Genomic DNA, 16,578 nt, shown 5'->3' with positions numbered 1-16,578 from the left:
GTGCTGGGAATGAGAGGATCAGGATCGCTGATGGATCCTTTGCCCCTATGGCCGAGAAAGGTCGTTTATCACCCTTGGAGGGTTTTTCTCTCCAAGACGTTCTACATGTGCCTGAAATTTCTTACAATTTGTTACTGTTAGTAAGATTACCAGAGATTTGAAATGTCGTGTTATCTTCTTACCTGATGTTGCTATTTTTCAAGATCTGAACTCGGAGATGACGATTGGCATTGCCCGGCATGGTGAGGGCTCTATTTCCTTACTAAAGATACCTCCTCTAGGATTTGTGATAGGATTAGTTTATTGTCTTCTTGTTTTTCAAATTCTGAAACTGATTATATGTTATGACACTTTTGTCTCGGACATCCGAGTTTTTATTATATGAAATATTTATTTCCCCATCTATTTCATAATATTCATGTTTCTAACTTGAAATGTGATGTGTGTGTCCAAGCTAAACAACCCCGCGTCTCGTTTAAACCCCAACCTTATAAACCTTTGAAACCCTTCACCCTTTTTCATAGTGATGTGTGGGGTCCGTCTTCGGTTACGACCACTACTGACAAACGGTGGTTTGTAACCTTTATAGATGACCATACTAGGTTGACCTTAGTCTTTCTCCTTACTGAGAAGTCTGAAGTCACCTCTGTCTTCCAGTAGTTCTACAATTCTATAGAAACCCAGTTCACGCAAGAATCACCATTCTTCGGAGCGATAATGGTCAGGAATTCTTTAATAATAACCTCGGGGAATTCCTTTCCTTTAAAGGAATAATCCATCAAAGTTCATGTGCTTATACCCCGCAACAGAATGGCGTGGCTAAACGGAAAAACCGTCACCTAATTAAGGTTGCTCGGTCACTCATGCTATCCACATCACTTCTGTCATACCTCTGGGGAGATGTTGTTTTAACAGTAGCTCACTTAATAAAGTAAATGTCTTATCGGGTCTTAAAGTTCCAAACTCATTTTGACAATTTCAAAGAGTCATATCCTGATAACCACCTTACCCCTGATGTTCCACTTTGTGTGTTCGGGTGTATTGTGTTTGTCCATACCCATGGTCCTAATCAAACCAAATTTACCCCTCGAGCTCAGAAGTTTGTTTTTGTGGGATACCCCCTTCATCAACGCGGGTATAAATGTTACCATCCTTCTTCCCGCAAGTATTTTGTTTCCATGGATGTCACCTTCTTCGAAGACCGTCCCTTTTTTCCCCTTAGTTCTCTTTCAGGGGAGAGTATAAGTGAAGAGTCCAACTGGGGTCTAAGTCCTTGCCTAATAGACTTACCTGAGTCCTCCCAACACAATCGATGCTTCTATTCTTACCTGAGTCCATTCCCAACACAAGTGTCGATGCTTCTATTCTTCCTACTGAGCAAGTCCCATGGATCACGTACTATAGGAGGAATCTTAGAAAGGAAATAGTGCCGCCAATCACTTCTTCGGCTCTAATACATGAGTCAGAATGAGTGACAGTTCCAGGTACGAAGTCTTCTATTCCTAATAATGAGAACATGTGTGGTGATAATACTTGTGTTGAAAGTAGTGTAAGTGGAGAAAGTACCGAGAATGTGACTAATGTGGATACTGATCACCATGATAGTACTGACAGTAACAGTGACAATATTGAGAATGTGGTTGGTACGGGTGAAAGCAGTAATGAACTCCAGGTTCTGACTGAAAATGTTGAAGAAGGTACAGATGAGACAAAGTAGGATATTGAGTATGATGAGAAGTTAGAAGAATAGAAAGACCCAGATGAGGCAAAGCAAAAAACTAAGTGTGATGAAAAGTCAGAAGAACAAGAAGATCGTGATGCCTCTCTTGACATTCCTATTGCTTTGAGGAAAGGAACGAGGTCTTGTACCAAGTACCCAATGAAAAGTTATATATCTTATAGTAATTTGTCTCCGGTGTTCAAAGTGTTAGATACTAGCCTCGACACTGTTACAATGCCAAGCAACATATATGCAGCTATGGAAATTCCTGAGTGGAGAGCTGCTGTCATGGAAGAAATGAAAGCTCTTGAAAAGAACGGTACATGGGAACAAGTTACTCTTCCTGAGGGACACAAGAAAGTTGGTTGCAATGGGTGTTTACTGTTAAGTATAGACCTGATGGTATGATTGACCGATACAAGGCATGGTTAGTGGCAAGAGGTTTCACTCAGACCTTTGGGATAGACTACTCAGAGACTTTCTCTCCAGTAGCAAAGTTAAATACAATTTGTTTGCTCTTCTCGATTACAGTTAATAAGAATTGGCCTTTGCACCAGTTTGATGTGAAGAATGAATTCCTTAATGGAGAATTAGAAGAAAAAGTTTACATGAGTCCACCTTCAAGGTTTGAAAAATAGTTTAGTCGTAAAGTTTGTAAACTGAAGAAGTCATTATATGGGTTGAAACAGTCTCCGAGAGTCTGATTTAGCAGATTTACTACATTTGTAAAATCACAAGGGTACAGTCAGGGACATTCAAACCGCACCATGTTCACAAAGAGTCTGTGTCTAGGAAAATGATAGTTCTGATTGTGTATGTTGATGACATTGTAATCTTGGGGGATGATGCTTCAGAAATAGACAGATTGAAAAAAAAGGATGGCTGAAGAATTCGAGATTAAGGATCTTGGAAGGTTATGGTATTTTCTCGGAATGGAGGTGGCCCGGTCGAAGGAATGCATCTCTATCTCTCAACAAAAGTATACGCTAGATTTGCTTAAAGAGACAAGTATGACAGGATGTAAATCAGTTGACATTCCTATGGAAGCAAATACTAAGCTTAGTGATCTGACTAATAGTGCACCAGTTAACAAGGAGAGGTATCAGCATTTGGTTGGGAAGCTAATTTATCTTTCTCATACGAGACTAGATTAAAAAAATGACAAGCCAAGCACAATCTCCAACACCATCGGTCTTTTCCAAAATGAAAACCTGTAAAGGTAAATTTGCATTCATTTTTTAACAATTTATATTCATTCAAACATAAGAATAATTGTTTTCAACTTCTTTATATGCAGTGCCCCCGTCAATTAGATTCTGTAGGATGCAGGTACTATGTGCAACAGTATATACACGAAATAGTGCATAATCCTACTACTCCCATTACTAGTCTCGTACGTAAATTATTTATTTTTTATATACTAGATTTAATTTAATAAATGATGTAAACTTATGTCGAGTTTATTTTTTTTTTCTTTTTGTAGTTCAATACAAAAAATGCATATACCCAAGGAGAGATTAACGTAATTCGAACCCAATGGGCAAGATTTGTTGGCCGATTTGTGTAAGGATGTACTTCTTTTTTTTTGTCTGAATATAATGTAAATGCTAGCTTAGAATGAATCTTGACAAGTTTTGAGTAAAATATGCAAGTTTAGAATGAATCTGAAGTAATAATCGTTGGTTTGTGGATAGACAAATTGTTATCTAACCATGATTTGTTTATTTGAAGATTTATGTATAATTTTTTTTTTTTTTATGGGGTACTTGGTGTAAGTATTCATGGAAGTACTAATTGATATTTGTGAAAGAGAGAAATGATTATTATAGAGGTGGTTGATAATTATAATTATTGTTCTATGAAAGTGTGTTATCGATATACAAATGTTAGTTAGTGTGTTTATTTCATATTTGATGAGTACTTATAGAATGGATTGGAAATATTAATTCTTGTTTGTGGATAAATTATTATAGAAGTGTGCTTCATTGCAGGTAACTTTGCATTTAGTTTTGTGGTAGAGTGTATTGTTTTGTCTATTGTTATATTTCAGGTTTGAGTTCAGTGAATTCATAGGTAGAAGAAAAATATTGTTCGCTTGCCATGCAGAATATAACAGGCACGCATTATAATGAATAATTTTTATATATTTTAATAAAAAAACAATGATGGACATCTGACCCAACAAAAGACATAAATTTTTAACTTTTTGACCGATATTAAAGATGGATTCGACAACGGAATTTTAAAAAAATGGACAATAATTGAAAAAAACGGAGATGGATTCTATGCTTCAACCGACATTAAAGGACTTTAATGTCAGTTGACAAACGACATTAAAAGGCTTTAATGTTGATTGCAATTGATATTAAAAACTGTTATTAAAGCCCTTTAATGTCGGTTGTCTTTAAACGGACATTGAAGGGTTTTAATAACACTATCTTTAATGTTGGTTATCGACCGACATTAAAGCCCTTTAATGTCGATTTCCCAAAATTCTTGTAGTGATATGATTAATTAACCTCAAAATTAACCCGTATAACTTAAACACTTCAATTAATATATTTTCTTAATATACCGTTCAAATCTTCACACCCAATATAATATTTCAATTCAATAAGTATTCTATTCTTTAAAAAAAATAATAAATAAAGAAGCAATATTGATTACCTTTTAGGTTGTTTGTTCCACTGTACTATTGATGAAGTGCCATGTTGGTTCTATATAATATATGCTCTCTCACAAATTAAAGAGAACTATGTGTTTCAAAACTAAGCTAAGGTAAATTAAATCAATTTTAACATATGATTAAATTTTGAAAGAAAGGTCCAGCACAGAGAAAAACAATGAATAAATAATTACAAATACATTATTACCAACATAAATATAATTCAAGTGACAGTACTTGTATTATCAACATGAAAAAGACTAAGGTTTGGTTTGTCCACCTATATATATTGTGAAAAGACAATATATATTCCGTATATAAATTCACAAAAGAGGGAAGAAAATCTTTTTTTTAAAAAAAAAAAAAAAAACTAGGAGCTAACTATATATGTAGATATATATATATATATATATATTACTTTACTTGAACCCCGAGTAAAAAAGACCCACATTATTTAAATATTAAAGACCGTGATAATTAAATAAAAAATAAATAAAAGGTAATAAAACAAAATCACTCGGTATAAAGAAAAAAGCAGGCAGAGGCAATACCAGCTAACAAGAAGAAAAGCTCATTAATCTTGAAGCAAGGCGATAAAGAAATGGAGCCCGAAGCTTCCTTGTCGTTATCAGCGACGTCGTTTCGAGGATTGTCGAAGCTGGAAGGGACAATGGTGTCAGGTGCAGATTCGGTTTGGTCGCCGGTGTCGGGAGCTACTGGAGCCGGAGCTTCGTCGGAAGAATCACTCATGCTTTTTGGGAGGCCCTGTCCGTGAGTGACGTTTATTTTGAATTGTTGGCCATTTTGGCATTGTTCTCCGTCGTAGTTGCCGGAGAAGAAATAATTGGTCCCCTCTTTCACCAGTGGGACGGCCACCGTCACGGCGTACGGAGTGGTTGCCGACGGGTCGGTGGCAGACCATTCCGTCGTGTCGTTTTCGGATGCATCGTCGTAGTCACAAAGCTTGTATGTGGTGAAATTGTATGTTTGAACAACCGAGTGATTATTGTCCGTGTTAAAAACTGCAAAATCAATAACACAACGTTTTCTAAAATTATTTTCAACCCTCAAATTATGAATTTATTAAAAAACGGAATAAGATAAAGCATTACTACTTTCTAAAAAATATATTTTTATGTATTATTGATAAAATATGTCATTGGTATATCTAAGGTGAAATGGATTATCAATATATAGTTCTTACATTTGTTTCATTTTTACAAAATATTTTTACCATGCAACATTTCTACTATAATTCAGACTTTAGAAAACTTATAATAAGTTCTCTTTAGTTCGAATCTTTCAATTTTGTGTTATCTGCTTTTGATAAAGTTTTGGTTTTTAAAAATTAAGCTAAAAAAACATTAATTATCTATAGTTTTTTCTTATTATCTATGTTGTAGGAGTATTAAAAAAAACCAAGCTACATTTTGAAAATTAAAAAATAATTTTAAAAAACTTAATTTTGTTTTATTTAGTTAGAAATAGATAAAAACTATATTAAAGAACTCGTAAGAAAATAAGTATACTTTTCAAAAGAAAAAAAATCAAGCCACTATCAAACAAAGCTTTTACTTTTGAAATTCACGAACTCATCTCCATTAGGCATCAAATTCGATATCATCAAAACCAATTTGAAAAATATTTTGCGTCAGACTAATTACTTCGAATCTTTTTAATGTGATTTTCAGTTTTTGGTTTTTTTAAATGGTACATATTTTCTTGTAACTTCTTGACAATAGTTTTCATAGTTTGAAGTAAATATTTGTATTCATATCTAAAATTTCAAAACAAAATAACTTTTAATCTTTTTCTTTACTTTTAGAAACTTACTTTGATTGCAATAACACCCCTAAAAATAAAAATAAATAAAAGTAGAAGCAGTATTTATAAATTATAAACTTAATATAAAATATTAAAATAAAAAACCAAATAGTTATCAAATATATTCTTCATATTTTTCAAATTTCGGAACCTACTTTCCAAGTAGGCATAAAATTTGATGACACCAAATACTAATTGAAAGAAAGTTATTGGGTTAAATTACAAACTAAGTCCATATATTTAGAAAAAATTAAAATTTAGTCCTTATAATTTTCAAACTTATAATTTAATTTTTATGATCCGATAAAACTTTATAAATAGTTATTGTTTGATAAAATCATCATGTCTTATAGTTCGAAAAAAAATTTATGTAAAGACTATATATGAAAATTTTATCCAACATAAAGAACTAAATTCGAATTTACAAACCATATGGATTGAATTTTAAGTTCTTATAAATCATAGAAAGCAAATTTACAACTTAACAAAGTTAATACGCATAAAATTCAAATTTTTCACCAAGTTTTTGTACTAAAGAAAAAAAACCAATAAAAATATTTTGTAACTAAAAAAGAAAGGAACAATAAAGTTTTTACGGTCTTCAAAGTTTACAGCTTTACAACAAGACGGCACATGGATGACATGCCAGTCACATGCAGGGCCACTGCCGACATTTCTCTTAACATCCAATTGTAGCCGAACACGTGTCACGAGTTATAGTGAGAATACCACAATTGCGTGCATGGTAGAAAAATTAGAAAGAAAAAGGAAATGAAAAATAAAGTCAAATTAATCCATTAATCTAAATGTTTGTACTTAGGGTGTTTTGCCATCTTTAATAGATTGGATTGTAACGTAATGTAATAAAAAACTTATATTTAAATTAAACATTTTGCACATGATTCGTAACATATAACTCATTCGCTCCAATAATTTTCAATCAAATTTTCTTTTTATTATTTTTATACTTTATGATTTCATTTTTGTTCTCTTACATTATTCATACTTTACCATACTCTTCTGATTTTTAGTAATTCTGGTTATATTCTAGCTCTCCAAGTAGTCCCTTAATTTGTTTCATTCTTAAATATTTATTAGACCTCTATACTTCTAATTTTATATTAAAAGTATTTATGATAGGTTTAAAATTTTGAAAATTTAATTAATCAATTGTATATAAATTAGATAATTTGATGTCTAATATTAAATCTGATAGTTTTTTAAAAAAATCAAATTACAAAAATAAATTTGTAATCTAACCAAAACCAATATATACAAAGACACCGTCATGTTAGTTTAGCTGTCAGAATCATTCTCCAAAAAAAAAAAAAAAAAAACACGGGGTACCGTACGGTTGGTGCCTTCTATTTTTTTTTTTTATTTTTTATTATTTTTTTTTTATTTTTAGCTGGATAATAAGTTTTTTTCTTTAAAAAAAAATTATAAAATGAGTTTTCTCTATTATTGAACTTTCTCCTTTTGAATCAATTACTATCCAAAACTGACCAAAAGCGAAAACCCCATTTTCAGAAAAGAAACCATATTTTCTTAGTCTTTTTTCAGATAAAAACACCAACTATAAATGAAATTTCAACTTACTATTTATATTTTAGAATATTATATTAAAAACTCGACCTTCAAAGAAAAGTTACTCAATAAAGTTATTAATTATGATTATGATAAAATTGGTTGGTTTGAATATGACGCAAACATTATAAAGTATTGAAATAATGCTAATAATAGAAATCATCATCGCATTATTATTGGTCTTTGATAATATTGTAATTGCATGAGTGGGAATTATTCAAATCTATGATTTAGAGCCGATAAATTTCACACCTATAGAATAAGAGTTGGGTTAAAATGATCTCCCCAAAGTCAATTTTATTCGATTATAAGTTTAATAAATTTTAACTTCAATCTGAAATTAACTTTTATTGAAATTGATTAATGATAATAATAATTATATTACTTATTTTCAAATAAAAAAAATAAACAAATTTATTTATAAATATAATAAAATATCCATATCTATCGCGATAGACTGTGATGAGATTACTAATGGATAAAAACACTCATTTATTTATACAACAATTATCCTAATATTAATGAATATATTTGAAAATTTTATAATAAAACAATTAATTTAAAAGATTTGAAAAAATTAATCATAGTATGTACTAAATTTATAATGTATTCAAATTAGAGTGCTAAAATGAACATTTGAGACATTGGAGAGACTTTTTTATTTCTTTTTCTTTTTGGAGGAAAATAAAAGTTATTTTAAACATTTAGAAATCATTTAATTAATTAGGTAACAGTTATCAATTGACTGAAAAGAAAATACACAAAAAACTAGAGAGATCGATGGGAACATCAAGAAATAATGCACATGGACCACACATTTTAAAGAAAACGATAGAATCAAACGAAAACTAGAGAAATTTGGTATTCAAAACCAAAAAGATGCTAAACTTGAACGAGCGGATTCATAAAAGCGAAGACAGAAAATCGAATCACTTGACATTTACGAGTTCTTAGAGAGGAGAGAGATCCGAAATTTCGAGTTCGTGTGAAACGATCAATCAAAAATCAAAAACAGAATTCGAAATATCCAGAGATCAGTTTAGGAAACGATCAAATCGAAAATCAAAACAGGAATTAACAGAGAGAGCAAAGGAATCACGAAGCTTAGAGAAAAGAAAGAATTCGAACTTACTTAGAAAATCACCGAGGCTGAAGGTCTTGCCGGCGGTCCATTCTTGGTAATCGACGGCAGGTTTCTCCAATTTGTCGAACCAGCCGAGGGAGTCCCCGACGGTGTGGTTCTTGTAGGCGTGAACGGCGGATCGACCGGAAAGGGAGAGGAAAAGGAAGAGGACAAGGAAGACGGATGAAAGAAGATCGGCTCTGTACTTTCTGTGTTCCATTAATTCTTCTTCTAGGGATTTGTGAATTGTTGGAAATGAATGAGAAGTACTGAGAGAGATTTTTGGCTCTGCTGGAGGGATGTAATGTAGTCTCCACTAGTGAAAAACCATGCTTCTCTTGTGCTGCCAGCTATATATTCTTTTTAGTCCATTTTCTAATATACCCTTCATTTCCCCTCTAATTACTCCCACTATTTTTGCTTATGCTATATTACAAACCAAGATATTTTTGGTTTCAAAAGTTAATTATTATAATTGGTGAGTGGATTGTAATATTCCATGGTTGATGAGGAAACTACTTTAGATTATCTATAAAACACAGATATTGATATGGCTACACGATACGAATACGATCTGATACGACGATTCGTCATTTTCAAAAAAACTAAGATATACATATGTCTAAGGATATGTCATTTTTTAATATATATTTTAAATATATATTTCTAAAAACCAAGGATACTGATATGTTGAAGATGCATTTTTTTCTTTAAAAAAAATATATGATATAGATAATTTTAACATACAAGTTAATAACAATAGTACAAAATAGAATACAAACACTGAAATACAATAGAAAAAAGTAATATCTAAGATGTTGAAGTACAATAGTTGATAAAATGCAATAGAAAAGTGACTCATATTGCAAATAAGAAGAAGTATGAAGATTAACGAATAACTTCTTCATTGAATTGTTGAAGATATCCAGATGGTTTATATTTTGGTAGACTTTGTGGGGACTCAAATGTGAAGATGAGGATTAGATGATTCTAGTTTAAGGTTTGGTTCGTTTTTTTTTTCTTCCTTTTAGTTTTGGACTTAGTAGTAAGTTTTTTTAAATAGGTTGTCTAGTTTTAAATTGGGAAAGATTAGATGAGTTACTTGTCTTTTTTCTTTGAAAAAAGTACTCGTAGAAATACGTTAAATCGCATGTTAAATATGTATCTGAAAAATATTTGGAAGTATCTGTATCCGATACGTGTCTGATATTGATTCTTTATCTCACATGAAGTATCTGTGCTTCATAGTAGATTATAGTATGTTGTGTTTGATGTGCAAGCTAATGAGTTATAATTAATTGTATTTATATTTGGGATGAAGACTATTTTCATTTGAATTACAAATGATAGCACTCTCTAAATGTAATAGCACTCACTAAATGTAATTTGCTTCATAAATTTTTTTAATGTTTAGTTTTAATTTTTATATAATTCTTAATTTTAGTCCACTCATTTGTTATTCACTTTTTAAATTTTTTTTTTTAACATATTAACATTTTCACTATAAATTCTAAAAACATGTTTATATATATTTTCTGACATAGAGATTTATCCAATTTCGATACAAATTAATTATAAAAGGTCAAATTAAAGATTTTTTATTGAAAGTACAAATACTAAAACTAGATATTTAAAAGTACATTGTTCAAGATATCAGTGAAGAAACTGATAGAAGTCTATCGCTGATATATTGTACTTTCTAACGTAGTGTTTTTTTTTGCTGTTTTTGTAAATAGTTTGACATTTTTTATATACGAACATTTTCTTTAAAATAATATTTTAATCCAAAAAATAATAAATATATGTTTTCTTTCTATTGTTAACTTTGTTATAGATCAGAGGCACCGTACCAACAATGAATATTCAACGGGCATAAACAATATATTGGTGACAAAGAATAGAAGATCCAAATCTTTGTTTTTGAGTAGTAAATCAAAATAATAAATAAATAAACTTGCCATTTCACAATAAGTACATCCACGAGCCTTTTGTTTATAATCAGTGCATATTTGTTTATTGCACATTATGTTAATTCTTTTGTCACTTTCCAAGGGATGTTAAATCTTTTCGTTTGAAGAAATATTTAAGCAAATTTTGCTATTCTTTTCAATAGTTTAGAATACGAGAGATCATCATTTAATGTTGACATTGATTTATACCAACTATTGTTTGATTTGCATAATGGTTCAAATCACTCGTTATTAATAGGTTAAATATGATATTGGTTCATGTATTATGAATTTGCTCTATTTTAGTTTTTTGTATTTTATAATGTCTAATTTTAGTTACTTACTTTCAATCATGGCTAAATTTAACCACTCTAACTTAATTTTTATTGAAATTACCTAAGTAATAATTTTCATGAAAAAAAATATACAACATATACAAATATGTTTTCAAAATTGGTAGTAAATATGTAAATAGATAACAAGTTTTTAAAAAATTAACGATAAATTGATAATAGAGACAAAATTTATCATCTATTAAAAAGGTCAAAACTAAAATTAAACATTTGAAAGTATAGGTACTAAAATTAAAAAAAATGTTCTAAAATATACGAATTAAAACAATATTTTAAACTTCTTCTTGTCAAACTAATCATTTTCTAGTTAGGGTGAGCTTATCCTTCATAGTGAAATCGAAAGTCCAATCCTTTATCCACACAATTATTATACTAAAAAAATGTATGACATTGAAAAAAAAAAAGGAAAATATTAGGGAAATAGTGTTTTTTTCCCAATAAAATATTACATTATAGATGTAAAGAGGGAGATTCATATTTACTATCCATAAGAGGTAATAATTAATAAACTAGCTCATTTTTCAAAATAAATAAATAAATAAACAGTTGCCCGCTGGTTAACCAGTCAATGAAGCAAACAATCTTAACTTGGAAAATAAAAATAAAAAGTAATAAAATATTATGTGAGTAAAGTAGAGTGCGAATCAAATTCCAAAAGGGAAGAGAGAGAATAAATAAAGCAAAAAAGAAGGTGTCGGTAATCAGAGTATATATAGATATTAAGTGGAATGTTAAAGTCTGATTATGTCGCTTAATCGGCTCCTTATTTTTTAATTAGAAGGCTTCCAGTTCCAGTTCCACCAACTGCGATAATTGGGGCGGTTGAACGGAATATATCAGAATATTGGTATCTAATTTTATTGAAAAAAGTCTTAATTTATGATAAATCGTACATGATTGATGTGCATGTTGATTATTAGATCTATACCCTCACCAAATAATTAATGTTTATTTTAAAAGTAAATGTTTTTTCATTTTAGATTTGATAATTTAAACAAATCACTTCATGCATATGAGTATGTTCTTATCTCTAAATAAATTAAAAAGTAATGTATATTTAGAAATATATCATTATTATAAATATTATGACAATAGATCTCCATTAGATGCTCATGTATAGCGTCCATTGACCATGTGTCATGCTCAATTTCTCAAAATGTTGTCCACATGTCTCGACATTACACATTATTAGTGTCCATGTAATTCACTTCCTACTTGCCAAATTGTCTCTAAATAGTGGCATTTGGTAGGTTTTGGAAACATACATTGGGCAAAATCCATGAAAATTTGAGAAAGTGGAGATTTTAGAGAAAATCCTTATTTCATATTTTGTTATTTTATTTTATTTTTTATTTATATATTATGTTTTATTTATTTGAATATTATATTTTATCGGTATCCATGTTCCCGTTGTGCTTCTTAAGTTCATAACACGTTATTAGCAAGAGCTTCTTTCATTTCCTCCACTGAAGGTAGGTCCTAAAGATATGTCGGTTTTTTCCTCTTTGTTATAATTAATAAATTAAATGTTGTTTTACATATTTGATATATATTAAATTTATAATATAACTACAATATTTTGTAATAGTGTTACTATGAAAATATTATAAAATTAGAATTTGTAGCATTTAATATTAGTGGTAATAATGATTTGTTATTAGTGCTTGATGCCAAAATACACCTGGATGCCATAAAAATGTGATCATGAGAAAATATTTTTTCTTCCTAAAGCTCATCGTAAATGGATGCACTTGAGGCTCCAAAATTTCAAATCAAGATGTTAGAGAAGACATTTTTCTACATTTTGGATATGCTCTTACAGTGGCAATATCGAGAGAGATTTTAAAAGTATTATGCACTCACCTAATGTCTTCTCGTAGCTGAATGGAATAACGAGTATTGATTAAAAAAATATAAATCTCAACCAACTAGAGCAACAACATTTTCTGAAGTCAATGTTGCAAAATTTAATAATCGTGGATGAAAAAATCATGATTCTCGACCAACTGAAACAACAACATTCCCTGAAGTGCATGCTGTGAATTTTAATAATAATAATCATGGTCGAGGTCGTGACTGTGACAGAAAAAGAAATAATTATAATTTTCGTGGTGGTCATTCTGATCATTCAAATTTCAAAAGAATCACACAAATTGATGATCATAAAGGAAAAACTCTATAAGATAAGAGTTAAAAAAGTGTTGAAAATAATGTTTCTGATGCAGAATGATTGAGCATTAGTCACGAACTTGTCGTACGCCAAAACACTTAGTTGATCTCTATCAAGCATCCCTCAAGGAAAAAGAAAAAAAAATGTGGAAACAAATTTTGCATACAAATGACGTATTTGACCCATCCCCATATGAAAAATTTGGATGTGGTGGATTTTTTTGAATCTTCTAAAGAGAAAATCAGCAGAATTGATGAAACATCAAATGTTTCCTTTAACTTTGAAAATATCTTGATTTAATGTTGTTTTTTTCATCTTCATGTTTTTTTTCCTCTTAGTGAATATTAACCTTTGTATATTCCAAATGCTGTTTTTCTTATTGCAATTATTTTCTTTTAGTGAAGAAACCTGGATCATTTTCATATGTTGAGTGACTAAAAAACGAGTAAAGAAGATCGATGTCTGGAGGATAGTGCAACTACACATACAATACTTACAAGTAGAAAATATTTTTTCAAATTGACAATGTTGGAAATAAAAGTCAATACAGTATCATGTTTTGCAAACTTGATTGAAGGATTTGGAAAAGCAAATATTATTTTGCTTAGAGGAACGAAATTTACAATTGACAATGCATAGTTCTCTAGTCAATCAAAGAGAAATATACTTAGTTTTAAAGATAGACATTGCAATGGTTACCATATTGAGATTGATAGAAAGAATAATATGGAATATCTTTATATCATATCTACTGTCTCATATGAAAAACGTATATTGAAAGAGTTGCCTACTTTATCTTCTAGATTATATTATACTCATATACGAGTAATTAAAATATATGCAACAACGAACCTAAAGTTCATGAATCCAGACATATTTACAATTTGACATGACATATTAGGTCATCTAGGGTCTATAATGATGAGAAGAATTATTGAGAATTCAAATGGACACCTATTGAAGAGCCAAAAGATTCTTCAATCTAATGCATTATCATGTGATGCTTATTCTCAAGGAAAACTGATAATTAGACCATCACAAATTAAAGTGGGGATTGAATCACCTACATTTTTAGAACGAATTCATGGTGATATATGTGGACCTATTAACCCATCAAGTGGATCATTTAGCTATTTTATGGTATTAATAGATGCATCCAGCAGATAATACTCAAGTCGAAATCTTGCTGTAATACCCTCGGATTTTTTTTTTTTTTCAAAAATGAACTTTCGAGGACGAAAGTTCTTTGAGAAGGGAAGAATGTAACACCCCACACATTTTTTTTAGTAATAATGTAATTTCAGTAACTTTATTATTTGGAATTTTAGTAATTGTTATTAGTTGGAGGGCATTTTTGGAATTTTGGACTTCAAGTATAAGTGCGGGAATTTAATTGTTGGTGTGAAATTATTCAATTTGAAATTGAAATGGAAAATTAATGGCAGGAATTAATTTTCTTTTGAAACAGAAAGAAATTTAATAGTATAAAATGGAAAGGAATTAAACGTAATTATATTTACTTCCCTTTTTGTTTTATTATTATTGTTATTGTTTTTTTTTTTTTAATAAAAAGTCAAACCCTACCTCCTTTTCTTCCTCACGTTCGTGAGCCCGTCTGACACCGCCCAAAGCCGCCACGTCAGTTTCTTCTTCATGACCTCCGTCCACCACTGCTCAAGTGTCATTCGCTTTTGCAGTCATTGGATCTATTGATTTGGGTAAGATTTCTGCCGTTTGGGTTTGTTTTCGGTTGATTCTTGAATACCTATTTACTTTTGGCATCAATTGGTTGATACCCATTATGTTTCAACTTTAGATTCAAGTTTGTAAAGGTATTGAGGTGTTGTTCAGTGATTGGAGTTTGTTTTAGCAAGTTTTGGTAAGTTTTATGCTTTATGACCCTCTTGTGGATTAATTTTGGTTATCGAGAAATTTTGGTAAAGTCATTTGGAAGTGATTTTTTTGACGAAGCTACATATGGATAATTTATTTAAAACATTGGTAGTGAAGTATGTATTTGATTCAAGCTTTAATCATGTAAGCCTAATTTCAAATTATGATTAGGGGGTTGATTCAAGAATTTCATTCAAGATGAAGAAGAGTTTGGTTTGCTAATTATTTGGACTTAAAATTGGAGGTTTGGAAGGTGAATTCGAATTAGACCACACCTTAGGTAAGGTAATCTGGAAATATTTTGTAATATTTGGGTGTTTGGAATTTGGCCTTAACTATTAATTTTAAAGCTTGGTTTATGTTTAGGCTTGATTAAGGATTCAAGAATTTCATAAAGATTCAATTGCTTTTTGGTTTGACCTAATATCAAGGTAAGTAATCTTACTACTGGAACTGCCCACGGGCCAGGCATTAGATGTATACTAGCATGTTAAATGAAGGTTATGGTAGAATGACAACATAAAAGATTGATTATATAATATGATTAAAGTATGTTCTGTTACGAGATCCGAATTATTTATTTATGCACATAGACACTTGAATGCTAGTATGAGATGGTATGTGCTTCTATGGTTGTATTTGATCTGATGATGTTGAGGTATACATGTATGTTGTAGAACCATGATGTTGAGGTATATGTGTATGTTTTAGAGCCATGATGTTGAGGTTTATATGTATGTCATAGATTCTACAGATTATGATGTTGAGACTGTGCAAATGTCCTTACTGATTAGTTAGATGCCCATTAGATTTTGTGTTTCCTTCGAGATTCACTAGTTTGTGTTTCCTTTGGGATTCACCAGTTTGTGCTTCCTTTGGGATTCACCAGTTTGTGCTTCCTTCGGGATTCACCAGTTTGTGCTTCTTTCGAGATTCACCAATTTGTGCTTTCTTCGGGATTCACCGAGGTAGTGGGCATACTTAACTACAGTAGGATAGAACTCAGTCTTCTTCTTATTTCATGTGCATATGTGTCCCATGAGAACTAGAGCAGTTATATGTTTCACCAGAGGTGGGTATCTATAGAACATAGATGCCCAACCTGACCCCAGTGGTGGAGTTACTTACTGAGTATTTTATACTCATTCTTTCTCATGTTGTTGTTTCAGGTAAGGGTAGAGATGCACTAGCGATGGACAAGCGAAATTTGTGATCTAGCCATTGGGACTAGTTTTATGCTTTCACATCATGAAATTTAGAGTTCTTTTCATGTTTATCTTAACTTTTAGTTTTG

The 16,578-nt window shown here is 30.6% G+C and overlaps 1 protein-coding gene across 1 annotated transcript; it reads right to left on the bottom strand.

Annotated features, from left to right (window-relative positions):
- Nucleotides 1-4,564: 4,564 nt before the first annotated feature.
- ENODL18 (early nodulin-like protein 18) lies at nucleotides 4,565-9,364 on the bottom strand. The gene is made up of 2 exons (XM_090306017.1): nucleotides 8,929-9,364; nucleotides 4,565-5,407 (listed from the first exon to the last, which is right to left on the bottom strand). The coding sequence occupies exons 1-2, from the start codon at nucleotides 9,137-9,139 to the stop codon at nucleotides 4,899-4,901; spliced, it is 720 nt and encodes a 239-aa protein (XP_090162143.1). The 5' UTR covers nucleotides 9,140-9,364; the 3' UTR covers nucleotides 4,565-4,898.
- Nucleotides 9,365-16,578: the final 7,214 nt, after the last annotated feature.

Source organism: Benincasa hispida, chromosome 10 (assembly GCF_027475165.1).
Source record: "Benincasa hispida cultivar pf3 chromosome 10, pf3_genome.v1.1, whole genome shotgun sequence".
NCBI classification, from domain to species: Eukaryota; Viridiplantae; Streptophyta; class Magnoliopsida; order Cucurbitales; family Cucurbitaceae; genus Benincasa; species Benincasa hispida.
Note: the sequence above shows the minus strand (reverse complement) of the source record. Positions and strands in the feature narration are given on the sequence as shown.

Coding starts and splice junctions, on each gene's coding strand:
- ENODL18 (XM_090306017.1), bottom strand. CDS start 9,139: ATGGAACACAGAAAGTACAGAGCCGATCTTCTTTCATCCGTCTTCCTT. Junction 5,408..8,928: donor CAGCCTCGGTGATTTTCTAA/GTAAGTTCGAAT, acceptor TTGATTTTGCAG/TTTTTAACACGGACAATAAT.